Below are 23359 nucleotides of genomic sequence, written 5' to 3'. Positions count from 1 at the left end.
ACAGAGGTACCAAATATCTTGAGATTATTTATTAACACTTGACATCTTAAAATGAAGTGTGAGAAAATGTGTGTTTTGGAATGGAACGCTTGCATACTGTGCATTGCACACTGTTGCCTGTAATATTTTAAAAATATATCCAATGATACATGTTTGAAATGCTATGTTGTTGTCATATGAACTCATCACCTTGTATGTTTAATTCAGTAAGTGGCATCCGGTTATCATAAAAAAAAAAAAGTTATTTATTTTGCGAGTAAATGCATAGTTATATTGGATTTTATTCCAATTTTATTTCAATGTAATAATATAATATAATATAATATAATATAATATAGGGGAAGATGGAGGAATATGCCCCCTTAAGAACTAAGAATTTAATTTTAAACTGTAACATATTTAGATATAAGTTCACCATTTGCAGGATGATGATGCATCAGTCTATGTGTTATTATAGGAAATAAATAGAAACATTTGCTAATTTAGTTGTTATAGCACAAAATGTCAAATATTAAAAGAGGAGTAAGGTCATCTTACTTCATTTTACCCTAAAATAATAATAATATTAAGAGAGAGAGAGAGAGAGAGAGAGAGAGAGAGAGATTATACTCCTTGAAAACAAGCACATGGATTGTCCAAGAACAACAACTGCTGTTTTTATCAGTAGACAGTTTTATGGCGCAGGGGTCATGACCTGTGACAAACTCAGCCCAGCAGGACACCTAAAAACAAACCTTTTTTTTTTTCACTTGAATAAAAACAGGATGAGCTCCATATGTCCTTCTGTTTCGTACACTGAATAATTAAAATATAAATAAAACGGCGCATTTGCACATATACGACTCTTAAAAGTTGAAATCAAACATGTTTTTAAAGAGTAACATTGTGTCCAGGGGTGCTGAATGACGTTCATTTAAATAATCACATGCGCGGCTGCCACCTGCTGGTGAAGAGTGGAACGTCTATGATTATTGTTCCTCAATTAAGCCCGTTTTAAAAAGTTACATAACGGTTTCATCTTAAAACAAATACGAGTAATTATATATTTGTCAAGCTGTAAATAAAACTTATTTTTGTAAGTCTCAGCATCACCTCTGTTTAAGGACTAAAATTTGAGCGCGTTGCGCAGAATCCGCCCACTTTCCTCAAATGTGTCCAATAGTGTCTCTAGAGGAGTCATGAGGTTTATTTTAATGACCTTTGCTTGACTTTTCCAGCAATTTACAGGTGTGCCATCATAGGTGGGCAGCGACATGGAGGGACAGCAGCTACAGCAGGTGAGCACGTTTATTTACAGTTTATGTTTATAAACAACATACTTTTGCCAAAACTTTGAGCAAAAGAATTTGGCTCAAGACGAATTTATTCGTGTGCCATCTTCAGAGTTTGACGTTTGAGAGCAAGTCAGCTCATCGATATAACATGTAAAGAATCACCTCTCTAATTTGATTGCTGGCAGGTTTTGAACCCGCAGAGATTGAAGTCACTAAAAGAATGGATGCAGAAAAGCTCCATCACTTTAATACAGGTCAACGGGCAGAGGAAATATGGTGGTCCTCCTCCGGGTAAGTGCTCTTGAATTGAACTGAGATCAGCCCACTGCAATTAAAACACAACCTGTGACATTTCAAGCTCTTTTATGTCTCTTTGCATGAGATTGAAGCATCATGCGGATAAAGACCGAGCTTTAACACATTGCATCACTTAAAGAAGCTTTTCGTTTTTCTTCATAACATTGAGTAGAGCAGAAGCAGGCAGTTTATCTCTCCTTTCAGAGGTTTTAAGCGTAAATCTTCATCATTTGGTTTAAATTAGCTTGTCAAGTAGGAATGAAACTTTGTAGCCATCTTATGAAAGTTTAAACCATGCCTCTTTTCTGCTTTGCCTCGACCTCACTGAAACATGGACACCTGGAGACCAATTAGGCTGCAAGTCCTCGTTGCTGCTTAATTATTGCTGATTGGTTAATGAAAATGTCTGGTTTGTAGATGTCGATCACTTTAGATGTATAGTATATAACATGTATAAATCAAAAACCAACAGTAATTTTTGTCTTTAAGAGAGACCTGGGCTAGTTGTAATAATTATATATCTATTTCCCAGTGTATTAGTTTATTTTGAAAGTTAATTTTATATATATATATATATATATATATATATATATATATATATATATATATATATATATATATAATTATATATATAATTTAACACACATTGATGTACAACATCTCCTAATAGTGTTGCATGATGTCACACTACATTAGTCAATTTGTCATAATAAAAAATATATAAAAACATAAAATTCCTAGTACATATGATTTTTCAGCTTTGATTTTGGTCTCTGGTCAGTGTTTATTATGTGATGTTTTCATCAGTTTTTCAGTGTAATTATGCTTTTAAAGGCTTAGATCATGTGGAATCACTTTTGCCTCGACCTTTATATAGAAGAGCTTGATATACTTTGAAATATATCTCAGAATATATCATTTTTAATAAAGATCCCTAATCTTGACAGTTTGAAAATTACATTTCAGCATCATTTATTATAAGAAGTTTTTAATCACAGTTTGACCACTGGTCAACATGAAATTCATGAAGCTTTGAAGTTACAGCTAACCAGGGTATTAAGGATTTTGTTTTAAAAAACACTTTCAGTGGCAAATGAAGAACTACTATCTGTTTCTTCATAGATTTAATTATATAGTTGCACATAGTTCTGGTGCTACAGAGGTTGAATGGTTTGTAGCACAGGCCACACAATTGTAGCACAAATATAAAACATCTGTTACCATCTCTGAAACCTGTGACCAACTCAGTAGTGCATTTCATCACTTAAACAGGCATGTGACTGACAAAAGATATTAATGTTCCATACAATGCACATAAAATACAGACCTTAACAAGAAATGTTTTCAGACAAACATTTTCTTAATTTGCCAAAAATGGCAGACTGCAGGAACATAACACCTCTTGCTTAACATTAAGTCAGTTTTGTTTACATAGCCCAACATAACTAATCACAGTCAACATCCACCTGTTTTGGTTGGGCACTATAAATCATTAGAAAGATCTAAAAGTTTATTATAAATTATTAAATGATAAATGATCTGTGATGATAATTTCTTATTTTTTTGTCAGGAAATCTTATTCATCCACTGAGAGAAAAAAAACTCCTGTACACTTCTCTCCACTGGAGAGAATATATATATATATAATTAGTTTTTTTATTATGTCCTGATATGTAAAATCATCTGGTCTTTAGCAGGTCTTAAAATTAGGTAAATACAACCTCAGATGAACAACACATGACATGTTACACTGTGTCATGGTATATTTAAGAACTAGGCCAAAATGGAGAAGTTTGGTAATTTTAAGACCTGCCAAGGACCAGATGATTTTTTTTATTATTTCTTTTCTCTGTGTGTGTGTGTGTGTGTGTGTGTATATATATATATATATATATATATATATATATATATATATATATATATATATATATATATATATATATATATATATATATATATATATATATTTGTTTGTGTTTGTGCTTTTTACTTTATACTGTTTATTTTTCATATTTTATTGTATATTTATACTTTATAAATACTGTATTATATATATTGACTAATATTAATGGTTATTATGATTATTATTTATAATCAATTGTCATTATGACAGTTTTAACAGGATTGATGCATAACCTTGGGCAACTTAAGTCTTCAGTCTCATTCTATTCTCATAATTAGTTTCGACATTAATCATGAAGTCCTTCTGAAATCTAACCCTATTCACTTTTGTTTTTGCAGCAAAGATAATATTGCTCATTTTGACCTTTCCGTATATTTGACTTCTCCAGGCTGGCAAGGTCCTCCTCCTGGCCCGGGCTGTGAGGTTTTCATTAGTCAGATCCCACGTGATGTCTACGAGGACCGTCTGATTCCTCTCTTCCAGAGCGTCGGCACTATTTATGAGTTTCGTCTCATGATGAACTTCAGCGGGCAGAACCGAGGCTTTGCCTACGTAAAGTACGCCGACCCCTTCACCGCATCCGCTGCCATCATGACCCTCCATCATTACCCTCTGCAGGAGGGGGTTTGTCTGACGGTTCGCAGGAGCACGGAGAAGCGGCAGCTGCGTCTGGGGGATCTTCCGGCTAATGTGAATCAGGCGGGGATGCTGATGGCGGTCCAAATGCTGTCTGAGGGTGTGGAGGATGTCCTGCTGAAGTTGGCCGGGCCTAAAGGGAGAGAGGTCGTGGCTCTAGTGAACTACTCCTCCCACTACGCGGCATCCATGGCCAAGAAAGTGCTTGTGCAAGGTATGCTGGGATATGGAAATATCTTGTAGTAGTGTGTGATTTTAGTACAGTATATTGTGTATATATATATGTTGTTGTTTTTTTTTCCTTTTTTTTTTTTTTTTTTTTTTTTTTACATTTTCAACTTTCTATCTATGGTGTGTAAAGTTGCTTTTTGAGCATGAAAAAGCGAGTTATTCTGTATATCAGTAAGCACTGTTTTTGAACTCCCTGAAACAACTCGATTGTAAGTCTTGAGTTTTCTTCCGGGAACGAACACGTCACAATATTCCTCATTTAAATTATTCCCACTCAAAGCATATGCAAAAAAGGAGGCAAGACCTAATTGATATAGTTAGTAGTGTGTTGAAACTATTGTAAGGGGCATGGCATTTCCCAAACAGCTGACCAATCAGAGCACATTGCACTTCAGAAGGAGGGGTTTCATAGAGACAGAAACTAAACAGAGTGTTACTGACAAACTGAGAAAAGAGGTGCTACAACAATGTAAAATATGTAAAAAAAAAAAAAAAAGGTGTTTTTGTTACATTCAAGCATGAAAACCTGTTCTGGTAGACCCTAAAACATAATTAAGACTTTGAAAGATGGCATAATAGGTCGCCTTTAACATTGGACAGTGGACATATTATATCACCATAGGGCTCGGTGATATGGCCAAAAAAATTATCACAGTAACATTTTTCATATCAGTCGATATCGATAATTGTCATGATAAATGTCAAATCTTTATTTCATTCAAGTTTAAAGGTAGATTTTTGCTCTTGAGTGAAAGTTGTAGAAACCAGACCGTTAATTGTGGTTTTAAACTACTCTTTATTGTCAAAACATGACAAGCTTTTGCCAAACAGGTGAACATTTCACAAATCTGAGGTAGAACATTCAAAACATTTTTGAATTCTTACTTTTTCAGCCTTTTTTTTCCCTTAAATCTTAATAGAAAAATGTATTTCTTAGTTTCTGTGTGTTCTAATGGTAATGATATTGTTGCAAGTCATCAAACAGGTTTGTGTTGCCTGACTTTTGACATGTATCTTCAGCACAGTTTGCAGTGTAGGCTACAATATTAATAATATTACATGTTTTGCCTCTTAGAAATGTACATTTGACAGTAGCTTGAGTTGACAGTAGCAGTAGCTTGAGTTAGGATGATTTATGTTCATTAACATGTTCGTTAAAAACAGTAACATCTATAAAAAAACAACCTAAATAGGGTAAAATTTACATATTCTGTTTGAGTTAGGATTCCACTTTTATTAAAATTAACCATTGGTCATCCATAGTATCATACATTTAGATCATGATAACCACAGGTAAAACCACGCATATAACGTTAGCACCTCACTACCATGGTAAAATGTAACTATATGGTATTTGTATGAAAAACAGTAGTCTAAATACAAATTCACAAATGCTGAAGCTTATTAATAAAAAAATTGTAATTATATTCCATTATTCCTTTAATACATTTAATATCTTTCTTAATTATATAATCAAATTTGACATCCCAAATTTCTGCTACAATACCATGGTGTAGTTAGTGTTACTACAGTAAAAACATGGTAAATGATGGTGATTTGTAGATCGAAAAGCATTCTGAATGTATCGTTGCACACAGTGTTTCTCCTGTTTGTCAGCGCTGTTTCATCTGGCTTTAAACTACAGTAGTCAACATTTGAAGTGGATCAAAACCTTTCATCAAAGTTGTCCTAGAACCTTCTTCTTAGGACAGCTTAGTTCTTAGGACAACTTTGATTAACTTAACATTGTGAGATCCAGTGAGTTATTTAGTGGTCTCGTGATTTAGACCATTCAGCAAGTGAACGCATTTGCTCTGGTAAGATCGCGCTGCTGTTTCGGCTGAGCGGATAAATGGTCCGTGTGACCCGGTTCAAATTAGTTGCGCTGTTTCGTTTCGCTTTTGGCACATAAACATTATATCAAACTTCTATCATTTTATCGAGGAATATTATATCATGATGATAATTATCATTATCGTTTTAGCGCCCAGCCCTACCATTAAATGATAAACATTTATCTTCAACTTGTTAGCATTCCACTGTACCACCCGTGGTACAAATACCATTCAAAAGAGACCTAAGGAATGCTAAGAGGTTGTGTATTTCTTGTGTCCTTCCAGCTTTTAAGAAGCAGTACGGCATTTCCATTACTGTCAGATGGACATCCTCCAAGTCCAAGTGTGTCGAGAAGACCGGACAAGAAGGTGACTGCTTTACCCCACCTGGTCTGAAACCCCTCACTAAACCCTCCCTCAACCCTCCACCCCTGCCCCCTCAGCTCTCTCATCATGATGTCCCAGCACCCCCTCCTCTCCTGCCCTTTTTCCGGGCTGTGGGGGGTCCGCCCGCCCCGTCGAGAGATGAAATGATGGCTCAAGCCCCCATGAACCGCGACACCGTGTCTCAGCTACAGATGATGTGCGAGGCGAACAGACTCGGTGCGCCGCAGTACGAATTTCATTACAATTACACTGGCCCCGACGGCTTCTTCTACTTCAGCTACAGAGTCCTGATCCCAGGCCTCCCTCTGCCTCTGTACGGGGCTGTCCAGATCCTTCCAGGCACCAGTGCTCGAGCCATGAAGGGGGAAGTTTATCGGGCCGCTGCCGAGCAGGTGATCCAAACCATGTGCAAGGTCTCAAATTTGCGACCTTTCTAAAATTTGAGCTGCTTTTGCTAATGTAATGTAACGTTATCAGTTTTACGTTCAGTATTATGGTTTGAAGGTGTGTACTGTTCTAGTTTCAGATCAATGAGTGGAAATATTTCATTTACTGTTTAAAAAAAAAAAGTGGAACTAGGCAGTGAATTTATTTTAATTTTACAAGCTCTTGAATTCTGTGGTATGAAAGAAGTTTGAAGTATTATGTTCTTGTTGATATAATGTTTTATGATATTTTAACTATGTAATATTAATCATTTATGTTTAGGCAGCCTCATCACATTTGGTTGACTGCATGTTTTCACAACTTATTTTGAATGTTTTCACAGTTTTTTTTACTTCACAATTTGTTTTGCGTGTTTGTCACGATTGTTGACTGCATGGTGTGCTCTTGTTTCCTTGTTTGATGGGTTGTACTGACTAAAAATGACTTTTGTACAGTAAATAAGTTGTTCAAGAAATAATACTTGTGCAGGCTTTTGCTCACATCCCTGATTATGACATTCACATATTGCCATTGCTCATACTTGATAAGAAGTCAAAACCCCTAACATAAGAATTAAACCTCAACACACAAAACAACAGATATGAATGGTACCTCAAATTACATGGGATGCTATTCTAAGGCTTGCACGATTTGGGCAATAAATCATTTTTTTTTTAATAGAACCCCAGGTTAGCTGTGCTTGCATGAAGGGCTACATAATTTGGCCAAAAATCTTATGATTATATATCAATGACTATAAAATAACATTCTTACAGCTGTAAAATACTAATATTTATGGCTCTCTTAATTAAGAGGATCAAAAAGTCAGATAGAATGTACAAAAAATTTAAATGTTAAAGGTGCATTTTGCATGTGGCATTAAAACAGATCATAAAGACAAGACAAAATATCTTCATTACTCATTTATTGATAGATCGGACATAATCCAAGCACATTTTAAAAGAGCAGGCAATGAGTTGAATATTTTCTCGTTAATATACATGTTAGACTGACACAACTGTAACTGGCATGTGGTAAATAGGGGCGGCGCTTTCCTCCGTCTATATGGTGACTGTTTAAGTTTGTGTTTTTTTTTTTTTTTTTTTTTTTTAAGATTACAAGGTCCGTTTCTTGATTTCATCCACCAGATCCGCTCTGGGCACATCCACCTGCAGGAAACCAGACAAAATATTAGTGATTTTTAACATTTTTCTTGACTCAGTACTCAAAGGTTATTAAGGTATACGAATGTAAAAAATTTTCATTTATTTTCAAGATGAAAACTGGATTAAACATGCAATATATTTAGTGTGGAATAATGCATACAATTATTTTATAATCAGTTAAATGTTTTGTGAATGGCATTTTAAATTGTTTTATACAATTTACATGGACATTAGAGGTTAAAAGAAATCCCCGACAGTCTAGAGATGTCAAAGCTCACCTCTTCTCGGCTGGCCACGTTGCGCAATTTGACGACTCCGTCTTTGAGTTCTTGCTCTCCTAAAATAGCCACAAGTGGAATCCCGGTTTCCTCACAGTGCTGCAGTTGGCTCAACAGCTTTGGGTTTTTCTTATATAAAACTTCAGCCTGCAGCACATAATACAGAGTCAGAGAAAATTAATTTATGTTTTCTTGATATGACATCCAAGCATATACAAACCTTGATTCCAGCGTTCCAAAGCTCTGTGGTCAGTCTGAGTCGCTCTTCTAGAAGGTTCTTCTGCGCTGAAGCCACCAGCACTTGGGTTTCAGTGGTGCGCACCTTCTCTGAAGATGTCTGGAGGAGATGGGAATATTCAATATTTGTATTCAAATACCTTTTCATATTAAAGTAGTGGCACTATTATAAAAAATATACTCAAATGATTAATTAAATATATACAGGTAAAAAAAGGCGATATTCAAAAAAAAATCAATATTAAAAATAGACTACTAATCTTTCCAAATTTTAAGTTTTAAATATCTTTCATAATAAAACAGTGGAAACCTTCTAAAACACTCAAATTATTAATAATAAAAAATGCAAACAATAAATAAAAGAAAGATTTCATAAAAGAAATATTTAAAATGAATCCTTAATCTTCCCTGTTTTAAATACAAACCTTTCATAATAAACACAGTGGAACCCTTCTACAAATGTACTTATAATAAATGTAAATAAAATGTTTATAAAAATATTAAATAATTAAATATTTAAAATGATTCATTCATCTTCCCAGATTTAGATTTTAAATACTTTCATAATAAAACACATTGGCACCATTCTATATACAGGTGCTGGTCATATAATTAGAATATCATCAAAAAGTTGATTTATTTCACTAATTCCATTCAAAAAGTGAAACTTGTATATTATATTCATTCATTACACACAGACTGATATATTTCAAATGTTTATTTCTTTTAATTTTGATGATTATAACTGACAACTAAGGAAAATCCCAAATTCAGTATCTCAGAAAATTAGAATATTGTGAAAAGGTTCAATATTGAAGACACCTGGTGCCACACTCTAATCAGCTAATTAACTTAAAACACCTGCAAAGGCCTTTAAATGGTCTCTCAGTCTAGTTCTGTAGGCTACACAATCATGGGGAAGACTGCTGACTTGACAGTTGTCCAAAAGACAACAATTGACACCTTGCACAAGGAGGGCAAGACACAAAAGGTCATTGCAAAAAAGGCTGGCTGTTCACAGAGCTCTGTGTCCAAGCACATTAATAGAGAGGCGAAGGGAAGGAAAAGATGTGGTAGAAAAAAGTGTACAAGCAATAGGGATAACCGCACCCTGGAGAGGATTGTGAAACAAAACCCATTCAAAAATGTGGGGGAGATTCACAAAGAGTGGACTGCAGCTGGAGTCAGTGCTTCAAGAACCACTACGCACAGACGTATGCAAGACATGGGTTTCAGCTGTCGCATTCCTTGTGTCAAGCCACTCTTGAACAACAGACAGCGTCAGAAGCGTCTCGCCTGGGCTAAAGACAAAAAGGACTGGACTGCTGCTGAGTGGTCCAAAGTTATGTTCTCTGATGAAAGTAAATTTCCTTTGGAAATCAGGGTCCCAGAGTCTGGAGGAAGAGAGGAGAGGCACACAATCCACGTTGCTTGAGGTCCAGTGTAAAGTTTCCACAGTCAGTGATGGTTTGGGGTGCCATGTCATCTGCTGGTGTTGGTCCACTGTGTTTTCTGAGGTCCAAGGTCAACGCAGCCGTATACCAGGAAGTTTTAGAGCACTTCATGCTTCCTGCTGCTGACCAACTTTATGGAGATGCAGATTTAATTTTCCAACAGGACTTGGCACCTGCACACAGTGCCAAAGCTACCAGTACCTGGTTTAAGGACCATGGTATCCCTGTTCTTAATTGGCCAGCAAACACGCCTGACCTTAACCCCATAGAAAATCTATGGGGTATTGTGAAGAGGAAGATGCAATATGCCAGACCCAACAATGCAGAAGAGCTGAAGGCCACTATCAGAGCAACCTGGGCTCTTATAACACCTGAGCAGTGCCACAGACTGATCGACTCCATGCCACGTCGCATTGCTGCAGTAATTCAGGCAAAAGGAGCCCCATCTAAGTATTGAGTGCTGTACATGCTCATACTTTTCATGTTCATACTTTTCAGTTGGCCAAGATTTCTAAAAATCCTTTCTTTGTATTGGTCTTAAGTAACATTCTAATTTTCTGAGATACTGAATTTGGGATTTTCCTTAGTTGTCAGTTGTAATCATCAAAATTAAAAGAAATAAACATTTGAAATATATCAGTCTGTGTGTAATGAATGAATATAATATACAAGTTTCACTTTTTGAATGGAATTAGTGAAATAAATCAACTTTTTGATGATATTCTAATTATATGACCAGCACCTGTATATATTTTTTTAAATGTCATTAAATACTTTATGTTCCCAATTATAAAATAGATTTGCAATTATATTTATTGCAAAATAACATTTCATGTTACATTTAATTCTTAAAATAAATGTATTCTTAAAACGCTACTGTAGAACGCATGCTTCCAAAACAGACTCCTATATTTTTTCTGTCTTTATATGCCCTCTAACCTGCCCCTCTTTCTTTCTCTCACCTCGGCCTTCTGCTCCATGATGGAAAAGATCCTCTCAATCCCAATACTGACGCCTACGCAGGGCACTTTCCTGCCCTTGGGGTCAAACATGCCCACCAGACCATCGTATCGCCCTCCGCCAGCCACGCTGCCAACGCTTACACCCGCCTCATCCGCCCCATTCTGCTCTGCGGGAGTAGACACTGGTGCCGGGATGGTCTGGGATAGCACCGCTTCATAAATCACACCTGTGTAATAGTCCAGTCCTCGTGCTAGACTCAGATCAAACACCACCTAGAGAGACAGAGAGAGATTTAAAAATTAATGGGGGCAAACAAAAAGAACAAGACCACAGATGCAGACAATAATGCAGAAATAATGAACATGAAATTATAACTGAATTTACTGAACCGAAAAACCCTTGTAATAAACTTTATAGTGTGTGTATTTCTTATCTAATGGGTCATAAAATGAAGAAAAATGCATAAGAAGCATTAAAAAAAAACAAACAAAAAAAAAAACAGGTGTGATGTGATACAGCATCTCTTTTTTAAGTTAATCCAAGTTTTTTGTTCTAACACGTAATTATGTCAGTTTGGTTAAAATTTGTCACTAGACTCTTGAGTGGATGGGATTTTTTTTTTTTTTTGCCAATATTGGAAAATCATCTTAATTTATAGAATTTCTTGACAAACATTAATGCAATTTAATGCATAATGCAAACATAAATAAGAAAAGATCAATGTAATTTTAAATTTATTGACTGAAAATTATCTTATTGAATTTTATTCAATAAGAAAATACACAAAGTAGAAGCATTTTCAGTACTGGTCTTAATACCCTTGTGGTACAACCACTGATCTATAGAAATGACTAGATTTCTCATGACATCATTAAAAGTTAATCCACCGCTTGTGTATTCCTCACATTATTTTCCCTTACATTCTATTGAATAGGAAATCATCTGATTTTAATGAGAAAACATTCAAACTTTTTAATATCTGAAGTCTCCCTGTATGTTCTTACAACAAAAAAAATGTCCTAAACATTTAAATGGTTATTTGTTTCAAGTCTGGAATTTCCCCTGCTTATTAAAAGTTGCTTTCATCTTCATTACAGTAGTGAATATCAGATCAGCTGACGGACGAAACACCTCAACATTTGTATTACAAATGTCACAATGATTCTTCTGAAATCCGAATACATATTTATGCTTTGTAAAGCATGTGCATACAACTTAATTTGTCATGTACAGTTATTCACTGTGGTTATGTAATTATGTTGTGTTATATAATATTGTTTTTATTCGTACAGTAACTGTAAATGATTCAACAGTGTTTTCGTTAAAAGCATGTATTTCAAAGCAGCAAAGATAACAACTTAAACGTTGGTTAAATGAATAATTAGGTCAACGACATATACAAATAACACGTAATTCATATCAAACTGTCATGCTAGTAAAAAGCCAAAAATTAAAAATACAGTAGTCAACATTTGAAGTGGATCAAAAAAGTTCATTAAAGTTGTCCTAAGAAGAAGGTTTTAGGACAACTTTGATGAAAAGTTTTGATCCACTTCAAATGTTGACTGCTGTAATATCAGGAAATAATATACACGCTTCACAATTTATTCAGAGAAATGACACTGACTGCGTATGGAATTAAAGACATGAAGCTTTATTTTCAAGCAATTATAATGTAGCTCTGAGCAAGATTATGCATGGTAAACCTCGGATTTTGATGAAATATAGTGCAATATAATAATAGTGGCTTATATATTTTGTAATATTTATTGTATTCAAATCAATTTCTGCTAATAATCCTAATATATGGATAATATACAGGTGCTGGTCATATAATTAGAATATCATCAGAAAGTTCATTTTTTTATTATAAATTATTTTTAAAAATGAAACTTTCATATATTCTAGATTCCCTACATGTAAAGTAAAACATTTCAAAAGTTTTTTTTTAAATTTTGATGATTAGAGCGTACAGCTCATGAAAGTCCAAAATCCAGTATTTCAAAATATTAGAATATTTCCTAAGATCAATCAAAAAATGGATTTGCAAAACAGAAAAGTTAAAGTTCTTTAAAGTATGTTCTTTTGTGCACTCAATACTTGATCGGCAGGACATATTACAGCAAATGACTTGCTCCTAGCACAAATTACTGCATCAGTGAAGTGTGGCATGGAAGTGATCAGCCTGTGGCACTGCTGAGGCACTATTGAGCCTTCAGATCATCTGTATATTGTTGGATCGACTGTTTCTCATCTTTCTCTTGAAAATATCCCATAGATTCAGGTCAGGCATATTGGCTGGCCAATAAAGCACAGTAATATCATGCTCAGCAAACCACTTGGAAGTGGTTTTTGCACTGTGGGCAGGTGCTAAAGTCCTGCTGGAAAAGGAAATCAGCATCTCCATAAAGCTTGTCAGCAGATAGAAGCATAAAGTGCTCCAAAATCTCCTGGAAGATGGCTGCATTGACTTTGCACTTGATAAAACACAATGGACCAACACCAGCAGACATCACGCCCCCCCCAAATCATTATTGACTTCAGAAACTTCACACTAGACTTCAAGCAGCTTGGATTCTGTGCCTCTCCAGTCTTCCTTCAGACTCTGGGACCATGATTTCAACATGAAATGCAAAATTTACTTTTATCTGAAAAGAGGACTTTCGACCACTGTTCACTGTCCAGTTCTTTTTCTCCTTAGCCCAGGTAAGATGCTTCTGACGTTGTCTCTGGTTCAGAAGTGGCTTGGTAGTCCTTTTCCTGAAGATGTCTGAGTGTGGTGACTCTTGATGCGCTGACTCCGGCTTCATTCTACTCAATGTGACACTCTCCCAAGTGTTTGAATCGGCTTTACTTGACAGTATTCTCAAGCTTGCAGTCATCCCTGTTGCTTGTGCACCTTTGCCTACCCAATTTCTTCCTTCCAGTCAACTTTGCATTTAATATGCTTTGATACATCACTCTGTAAACAGCCACCCCATTCAGTAATGACCTTCTGTGACTTACTCTCTTTGTGGAGGGTGTCAATGATTGTCTCCTGGACCATTGCCAAGTCAGCAGTCTTCCCCATTAGTGTGGTTTCAAAAAACAAAAGATACCCGGAATTTATACTGTAGGGATTGTCATTTAATGAAACTCAAATGTAAATATTCTAATATTTTGAGATACTGGATTTTGGACTTTCATTAGCTGTAAGCTCTAATCAACAAATTTAAAAAAAAAAAACTTTTGAAATGTTTTACTTTACATGTAGGGAATCTAGAATATATGAAAGTTTCATTTTTTAAAATAATTTACAATAAAAAAAATGAACTTTTTCACGATATTCTAATTATATGACCAGCACCTGTATGCTCATGCTTAATTTTTCCTGCATACAGTAATTGTGCAGATAAAGAAATCTATTTTGTGTTAGGTCAGTAACCTGTGTCAGCAGTTTGCCTAAGACACTATTGCTGCGTTCGAAATCGAATACATCCCTACTATATAGTATGCAAAAAAACAGTACGCCAAAAGAGTAGTATGGCCGAATAAGTAGTATTCGAAAAAGTAGGCGAAAAGTCCCCGGTGATCTACTACTTACGCTGATATTCTGATTCAGAATCTCAGAGATTCCGCATTCGATGGACACTTGACTATCCCATGAGGCCCAGGAAGGGATTTATGAAGGGCAGTGAAGGGAACTGATGCTGGTAGGTCACATGACAGTAACTACATGGCGGATGTAGTACGTCCGAATTTCATTCATACTACCCATATTCATACTATATAGACAGTACTTTTTAACTGTTGCAAAGTAAATTAAAATGTAATACCTACTCAGAGAGTACGCGATCCAGTTATCACTTATCCGGCCCAAAAAGACCATAAACATTACAGGTAACATCCGAAGTAACAATTTGCATACATATATCTAAAAAAATAATCCTGTCCTACTGATGCACTGCAAATCAGGTGATTTTAGGTCAATATTTTGGCTGTAAGTAAATGATGCGGTAGGGAATACCAATATGGCTGCTCGAACACTTCCAGTGGCTTCACCACATGCTGGCAGTTTAGAATGCAATGAGCAATCCAGTCATCCAGTCAGTGGGTACTGCACACTTTTTGTTCAGTATTAAGGACAATAGGAAATAACTGACTTTTCAGTCTTGACCTCTGACCTTACCTTGTCTGTGACCTGGAAGAGCTCCAGGTAGCTGAAGAGCTGCTTCATATCTGTGAGCCCAGCGCAGGCCTGTTTGCTCTGGGACAGTTTGGGGTCCTGAAGCAGCCGCTCAGCCAAATCCTTCCCGCCTGGAGGTCAAGTCAAAGACGTGAGTGGATGTAGGAAAACACCCCAGGTAACATATCTGGTCAGGTAAAAATTGACTTTAGGTGATTGTGAGAAGTGGGTGTGATGAATGTTACTTACCCTGCATGCTGACATACTCCCCGATCCGATCGGCAACTTCCTCTGGAAGACCTTTCTCATTTACCATCTCCTTTTTTACATCCTCCCAGGCCATCTACAAACACAACGAGCAACCTTAAATTAGGTTTGGATTGACAACAGTGTTCATTTTAACAGCAAATTTTGATTTAGTTTTAGTCATAGTCTTGATTAAAAATGCCTTTTAGTATTGGCCATATTTTAGTCATCTGAATTGTTTTAGTTTTAGTCTAGCTTTAGTCAACTAAATATTATAAATTTTAGTCGACTAAAATCTAATGTCTAACTCATAATATACTCCTGGAGAAAACATATATTAACCTCTTAATATGAATGCTATAGGTTGGACATAAAATACAGACAGATTTAACTGCTCTGCCTCTGACATGTAAGATGTCTTTATCTTAAAATTAAATAAAATCTCATAAAGAAACAAGAACATGGTCTTTTTAATTGATGACGCATGCATTCTTTATAACAACTTGCATACAACATTCTTCATTCTTTCAAGCAGACATATTAATTTGGATAAATTAAAGAGATTAATTCTCAAAGCTATTAAAATTATTCAGTCAAGAGCAGTGAATGATTTTCCTCTTTCTTTTGTTGTTTGTTTAAGATTAATGATGGACAGTAGCAGGAATATTGGACTGCAGTCACTTTAAGGCCGAATGCACAGATCCAAAACACTGATACACATCCGATATTCTCCCAACTGATTACAATCACTTAAGACATAACCGACTGTGTTTACGTGAATACATGCCAAAATGGACATTGACATAATTTGTGTATTTGTCAGAAAGATGTGAAAGAGAGCTCAATTCAGTACTCGTGCGCTGACGTCTGAGGGGCAGCTTTTGTGCGCACAGAAAACCGGAATGAATTGAGCTCTTTCGCATAGTCAGGCTTTTTCAGAATAATCTATATAACTGGTTAACACTGATACTTTACATTACATTGACACTGGTTACACTGATAATTAACACTGGTTGACAATACAGATTAGATTCTTAGATTCTTAATATTCTTAAATTGCTAGAATTAATCTTTTAGTCTGTTTTCTGTTGATGTCTGAACAAAAATTCACTAAACATTATTTGTAGCATGCCTCAAATCCAGTAATTGCAAAAAGATTGCTTGGCTACATTTGTTTTCCTTAAGAAAAAATTGACATGTACTGTACTAGATTATATAAATTATATATATACTGTATATAAATATGATTAAAAGATTAATGAGGCAGAAGTACAGAATGTCACGTTATTATTGACTGTTTCAGCACAAAATGTTTTAGCAACTAAGAAGTACAGCACTTTTAGAGTTTCATCCCTCTGCCTAATGTGAGCATAAGTATTGGGACGGTTTAACTTAAAGCAAATGTAAAAGTGTGAAAGCTAATATTTAGTTGTAAATCCCTTGCAAGCAATCAAAGGAGCGAGTCTGTGACCCATAGACATTACCAGACTCTTGGTTTCACACTTTGAAATGCTTTTCCAGGCCTTTAATGCAGCCATTTTCAACAGTTGCTTGTTTTGGGGAGTTTCTTAGTTTCTTAGGGAGCCTTTAGTCTCCTCTTCAGCAGGTGAAATGCTTGGATTTAATTCTGGAGACTTGGCCAATCTAAGACCCAAAATTTCTTTACCATGATAATCTCCTTGTTTGAGTTGGCAGTACTAGTGTTTTGGGTCATTGTCCTGTTGCCATATAAAGCACTTCCCAGTGAGTCTGGTGGCATTTTCTTGAACACTAGTAGGAAAAATTATTTTGTACACTTCTGTATTCATTCATTCTGCTGCCATCATTGAATAAGTCATCAATAAAGATGAGTGAGCCTGTTCCAGAGGCAGACATGCATGCCCATGACATGACACTACCTCCCCCATGCTTTCCAGATGAGGTTGTATGCCTTGGATTATTTGCAGTTTCTTTTTTTCTCCATACTTTTGCTTTCCCACTTTGATAAAGGTTAATCTTGGTTTCATCTGTCCATAAAACTCTGTTCTAAAACTCTACTGGCTCATCTCTGTGTTTTTGCAAATTCAAATTGGCTTTCTTATTTTTGGTACTGAGATGTTTGATCTTGTTGTGTATCCTCTAATTCTGTTGGTGAAGTCTCCTGCGAACAGCAGATTGTGAGACCATCACCCCAGCTTTCTGGAGGTTGCTGGTGATTTTACTGACAGTTATTTTAGAGTTTTTTTTTCATAGCCCGTGTCATTTGTCTGTCATCAACTGCTGCTGATTTTCTCAGCTGACCTGGTCGTTGTCCGTTGCTGAAGCTTGCCGGTGGTATCTATCTTTTTCAGGACATTCCAAACTGAACATTCCAAGTCAATCTCCAGATTTAAATCCTATTTAACATGCATTTCACCAGCTGAAGAGGAGACTAAAGGCAGAAACTCCCCAAAACAAGCAACCGTTGAAAATGGCCTGGAAAAGCATTTCAAAGTGTGAAACCAAGAGTCTGGTGATGTCTATGGGTCACAGACTCGCTCCTGTGATTGCTTGCAAGGGATTTACAATTAAATATTAGCTTTTACACATTTACATTTACTTTAAGTTAAACCATCCCAAATTAGGCAGAGGGATGAAACTCTAAAAGCGCTGTACTTCTTAGTTGGTAAAACATTTTGTCTTGAAACAGCCAATAATAAAATGTGACATTCTGTACTTCTGCCTCATATTAATCTTTTAATCGTATTTATAGATGTCTTGACACCACAGCTAACAGAGCAATTTTGTCTTTACTGTCCCAATACTTATGGAGGGCACTACATATAAATCTTAAAATCCAGCCCTACCTTAAACGCATTCTGTTGTTTCACACGTTTCATAAAATTAAAAATATGCGAGCGTTCTCTTGTAGTTTGATCTCTCACCTTATCCAATTTGTCCACCGTGGAGCAGATTGTACGGAACTTCTCGTCAGGAACACCGCACACGGCAAACATTCCATCTAGAATGCGTCGGTCATTCACCTGAAACACCACAACAGTGACTATTCATCTCAATCCGATAAATATATAACAAGAGGTTCTACAAAGACTCTAATGACCACAACAACTTTCTCATGCTGACCACCAACCAACCTTGATACGAAAATCTCCAAGATCCAATTCGCTCAGGATCTCATAGACAATTTTCAGACACTCTGCATCAGGGATCATGGCATCGTACTGACCTGCAATATCGAAATCCTGCAGCCACAGAGAACAAGAATTATTTAGAATTTTAAAAATAATAAAAATGAATAATAATAACACTACTACTAATAATGACAATAATAATTATAATGATGATACTAGTAATTCATTTTATTAAAGGGTGTTTTGCCTTCAGATTCAAACCTGCATCCCTGTGCACAACATTTTTACCCATATATCTAACATACAGCCTTTTGAAAAATTAAAAACTGAGAAATGAAAAGTCCCCCTATTATGCTTTTTCAGATATTACCTTTCATGTAGTGTAAAATTTGTCTGTTTGTGAATGTAAAAGTTTCAAAGATCAAAGTGCATGACAAAAAGTTATTGTCTCCCAAAATCCCCTCTTTAAACCAACAGAAAGCACAGGTGTCCAGAAAGGTCCCAGAATCCAGAGCAAGGTACTCACACACTGGTAGAACTCCCTGTATCGGCCCCGGGTCATGGCTGGGTTGTCTCTACGGTACACTTTAGCGATGTGGTAGCGCTTGATGTTGGTGATTTTGTTCATTGCGAGATAACGAGCAAACGGGACCTGAAAAGGACAAAGTCAAGGAGCCAACTATAGGCAGCACTGAATCTTCAAAAAAATGTTATGGAATTAAGATGAGACTGTACACTGTATGTATTTGCACTATATGCTACAGCCATTAATGCTTTCACAGCAATATAATAAAGTACACCAATTACCAATAAATGTAAAATTATTAATTGAAATGAAATGAAAAAATGTTCAGATTTTAGCAAAACCTAGACTATGCTACAACTTAATTGGGTGCTGAATTTTTATTTTTTTTGGTTTGCTCAATGGTTCAACCAAAAATGAACATTCTGTAATAATTTACTCACCCTATTGTTGCTCCAGACCTGTACAAGTTTCTTTCTTCTGTTGAACACAAAAGAAGATATTTTGAAGAATGCTAGTAACCAGACAGTTGACGGTAGCCATTGACTTCCATAGTAGAAAAAAAAAAAAAAATACTATGGCTACTGTCTGGTTACCAACATTCTTCAAAATATCTTCTTTTGTGTTCAACAGAAGAAAGAAACGCAATTAGGTCTGGAACAACATGAGGGTGAGTAAATTATTAAAAATTCATTTTTTGGTGAACTATCCCTTTCATTAATTTCTCTGTAACACTTTACAATAAGGTATCATTTGTTAACTGCATTAGTTAAAGTAACAATGAACAATACTTCTGCAGCATTTATTAAACTTAATGTTAATCTCAGCATTTACTAATACATTTTTAGGATCTAAAGTTGTATCTGTTAACATTAATGCACTGTAAAGTAACATGAACATTTGTATTAACTAACAGTAAAAAAGGTTAATAAATGCAGTAAAAACAATGTTCATTGTTCGTTCATGTTAGCTAATGCATTAACTAATGTTAACAAATGAAACCTTATTGTAAAGTTACCAATTTCTCACATTGACAAAAAAAAAAAAAAAGAAAAAGGTAATTTAGGTTTAAATCAAACAATATGCAAAAAACATCTACAAAAAAAAAAAAAAAAAAAAAAAAATCAATATAAGATCAATAAAAACATGTCTTATGGATACAGTGAGGTCATATCTCAGGGACAGAAGTTCTCCTCCCTGGTCCTTCAGATCGTAAATGAGTTTAGAGTCTTCTCCATACTTCCCTGTCAATGTTTCCTACAGAATTGCAAATAAATGGTCATTACAGTCAATTAATGCAATTATGTGATGCACAAACTATTATGTAACCGTTCAAGATACCTTCAGCTCAAAGACGGGGGTATCGATGGTTTCAGCACCATGGCGTTTAAAGCAGCTGATGATGATGTTGAAAACCTTTTCTCTTATAGCCATCTGCTTGGGGTTATAGTCCCTGGTCCCCTACAGAGAGGAAAGAAGAGATATTGCTTAGTACAAAACAGCTCACTTTAAACAAACCTGCGTGTCTACAATGTCACAAAGTGTTATACCTTGGCTGTTTTGAGAACAAACACATGTTTTCCCTCATCTCCTCCCAGCTGAGCTTTCAGCTGCAACAGTTTGGCCACCTCTTCATCAATCTGAGAACAAACAGCACAGAGGTTTTTTTTTTCCTTCATCATGATGAACACACAGAATCATGGGTGAATCATGAAACTTGTCAAGAAAATATTTCCAGATCATATTTCACCCCAAAAATCAAAAGAAGCCAATTTGAAGGATTTATTTTTGCATTAATTATTTTCACACACAAATTAAGCACAACATTTTCATTTTCTCTATACATCATGGTAGTATTTGTTGTATGTATTTAATTACATTTATGCTGGTTTTAATTTTTTCAAAAATTATTTTATTAAAATTATGGAGGGGAAAAGGAAAATTATAAAATTTTTTTTTCAACCTTACATGTATAGCGTTCAATTGTTTGGGGGCTGTAAGATTTTTTTTTTATGTTGAAATAAGTCTCTTATGCTCATCAAGGCTACATTTATTTGATCAAAATTTTAAAAACAGTAATACTGTGAAATATTATTATTTTAATATATTTTAAAGTGTAATTTATTCCTGTGATGCAAAGCTGAATTTTCAGCATCATTACTCTTAGTCTCAGTGTCACATGATCCTTCAGAAATCATTCTAATATGCACATTTCTTATTATTTCTTCTATTATTATCAATGTTGTAAACAGTTGTGTTTATTAACATACTTGTGGAAACCATGATACATATTTTTTTCAGGATTCTTTGATGAATATAACGTTCAAAAGAACAGCATTTATTTGAAATAGATTCTCTTTTTTTATGCTGTTGCTTTTGATTTACACTTTAATGCATCCTTTCTGAATAATAGTATTCGTTTCTTCTTTAAAAATTATAGTGTATGCATACACAATGATTTTATATTAAGAATGTTGATATAAGTATGATATAAAATATATATTTTTTTCTTTTGATTTGAAGTGAAATGTGACCTGTTTTTTTCTCAGCCTTCAATAAGTTCTATACGTTTTTTGGACTGGAAATGGAATGTGAACAAAAGACAGATGACAATTAAAGCTAAAAGACATAAGATCAGGTGTGACTGAAATAAAAAGGTACCTGTGATAAAGTCATTCCAGAAAAGCAACGCAGAGATGGCAGGTGCACAGCAGACCGACGGCCCATGAGCCCAGCACACAGGCGCATGGAGACCAGCCCCAGAGCATTCATTATGCAGTCCAAACATAGACACACCAAAGTCACAATACCGTACAGTCCAAAAGCATCCACAGGTGAACCGTCCGATCCCACAAACAGCAGGGATAATCCAGGTGTGCGGTGATGGTGGTGGTGATAACCGTGGCAACAAGTAGGAAGAACAGGAGAAAAGTGGTGAGCAACCCTGTCACTAGGGGTCCGTAAGAGAGGCAACACAGCAACGAGGAAGCAAAACATGAGAGGAAGCCGTCAAAATCCACCAGCATCCCCAAACTAAGTTAGAATCATGTCATATCAATTACTTGAGCACATAAACCACATTAGGGCTTTTCTATCACCCCTTGAAATGTAAATTCCTCACATATGACTCAACTTACCCTTTGACATACACACCTTACTACAAACAGGGTTCATGGGTCTTTTTTTAGTCATATTTTTTGGTACTACAGACATCCTGAAATATGATTACGAGTCCCTCTTTGTGTCACTGGACGCCTAATACCTTCACATTTTCATTCTAAACCAAGCAATCACTACAAACGAATGCATTTCAAAATATCCATTCATCAATACAGATTTATTTATCCATCTAGATACAGTACTGATGTCCACCATGGCTGACAGATTGCATCAGCTAGCTAACAAGTTAGCATCATGCCGAATGTCTAATACAAAATAACATTATTTAAATCTTGAATAATGATATTGGAAGCAATTCAGTCTCCTAAAACAGCTCATAACCTGCCATGCAGATCAGACCTAAACATTTATGATCTCCTGTTTTCTCATTTGAAAGATACAGCAGGCAGTTATCAGTCATACCATGTGTTCCTTCATTAAACTTAAAAGAACGATTCAGAGCTCATACTGACCTGTTCTTTGCTCGCTTTCTCTGATTTCAGTTTCCTGACGACCTCTCCTTGTGATTTAATCGCCTCCTGTAGCTGTGCTTTATCGGCCATGGTGCTCCACAGAGCCGACGATGAACCAGCGACTGAACTGAACTGCAGCTACTACTGCGGGCGCACACCTTAAACGTCACTGTATTTCCACAGATGAACACTAGGGGGCGCTATATATCCTCAGCGGAAAACATGGGGAACGATGAAACGCTAGAGTGGAGGACATTTTTTCATGTTACACCCCAAAGCAAAAAAAAACTATTTCATTTTTTTTTTTTTTTCAGATCCTTTCCCCATATGCTGGCTATTTCAGTAAATTATCATTATTATTTGTTTTTATTTTAAATAAAAATAACGTAATAAATATTATTCTCTATATCTTTGTAATTTATTTCAATTTTTTTTTTATAAAGGGGATAAAATATATTATTGTTTATTATTTTATATTATGTTTATGAATACTACTGCTAAAATACTAATACTAATAATAACAATAATCATTATTATTGTTTATCATTATCATTATTATTATTATTAGTAGTAGTAGTAGTAGTAGTAATATTTAA

The 23359-nt window shown here is 35.5% G+C and overlaps 2 protein-coding genes across 3 annotated transcripts; one reads left to right on the top strand and one right to left on the bottom strand.

The window, feature by feature from the left end:
• The first annotated feature begins 1137 nt into the window (after positions 1-1137).
• dnd1 (DND microRNA-mediated repression inhibitor 1) lies at positions 1138-8127 on the top strand. The gene is made up of 4 exons (XM_051860768.1): positions 1138-1277; positions 1460-1565; positions 3863-4324; positions 6462-8127. The coding sequence occupies exons 1-4, from the start codon at positions 1254-1256 to the stop codon at positions 6998-7000; spliced, it is 1131 nt and encodes a 376-aa protein (XP_051716728.1). The 5' UTR covers positions 1138-1253; the 3' UTR covers positions 7001-8127.
• Positions 8071-22941, bottom strand: hars (histidyl-tRNA synthetase). 2 transcript variants are annotated; one of them, XM_051860758.1, is made up of 14 exons: positions 22764-22918; positions 21793-22081; positions 20682-20771; positions 20473-20592; positions 20293-20388; positions 19135-19260; positions 18612-18719; positions 18402-18500; positions 15502-15595; positions 15256-15383; positions 11087-11359; positions 8654-8770; positions 8434-8580; positions 8071-8158 (listed from the first exon to the last, which is right to left on the bottom strand). In XM_051860758.1, the coding sequence occupies exons 2-14, from the start codon at positions 21901-21903 to the stop codon at positions 8105-8107; spliced, it is 1563 nt and encodes a 520-aa protein (XP_051716718.1). In that variant the 5' UTR covers positions 21904-22081; positions 22764-22918; the 3' UTR covers positions 8071-8104. The 2 variants fall into 2 exon arrangements, with proteins under 2 accessions (XP_051716718.1, XP_051716719.1); XM_051860759.1 differs by lacking the exon at positions 21793-22081 and having other exon boundaries at positions 22764-22941.
• Between the last annotated feature and the right edge of the window lie 418 nt (positions 22942-23359).

The sequence above is a fragment of the Ctenopharyngodon idella genome, chromosome 14, assembly GCF_019924925.1.
Source record: "Ctenopharyngodon idella isolate HZGC_01 chromosome 14, HZGC01, whole genome shotgun sequence".
Classification (NCBI taxonomy): Eukaryota; Metazoa; Chordata; class Actinopteri; order Cypriniformes; family Xenocyprididae; genus Ctenopharyngodon; species Ctenopharyngodon idella.
Note: the sequence above shows the minus strand (reverse complement) of the source record. Positions and strands in the feature narration are given on the sequence as shown.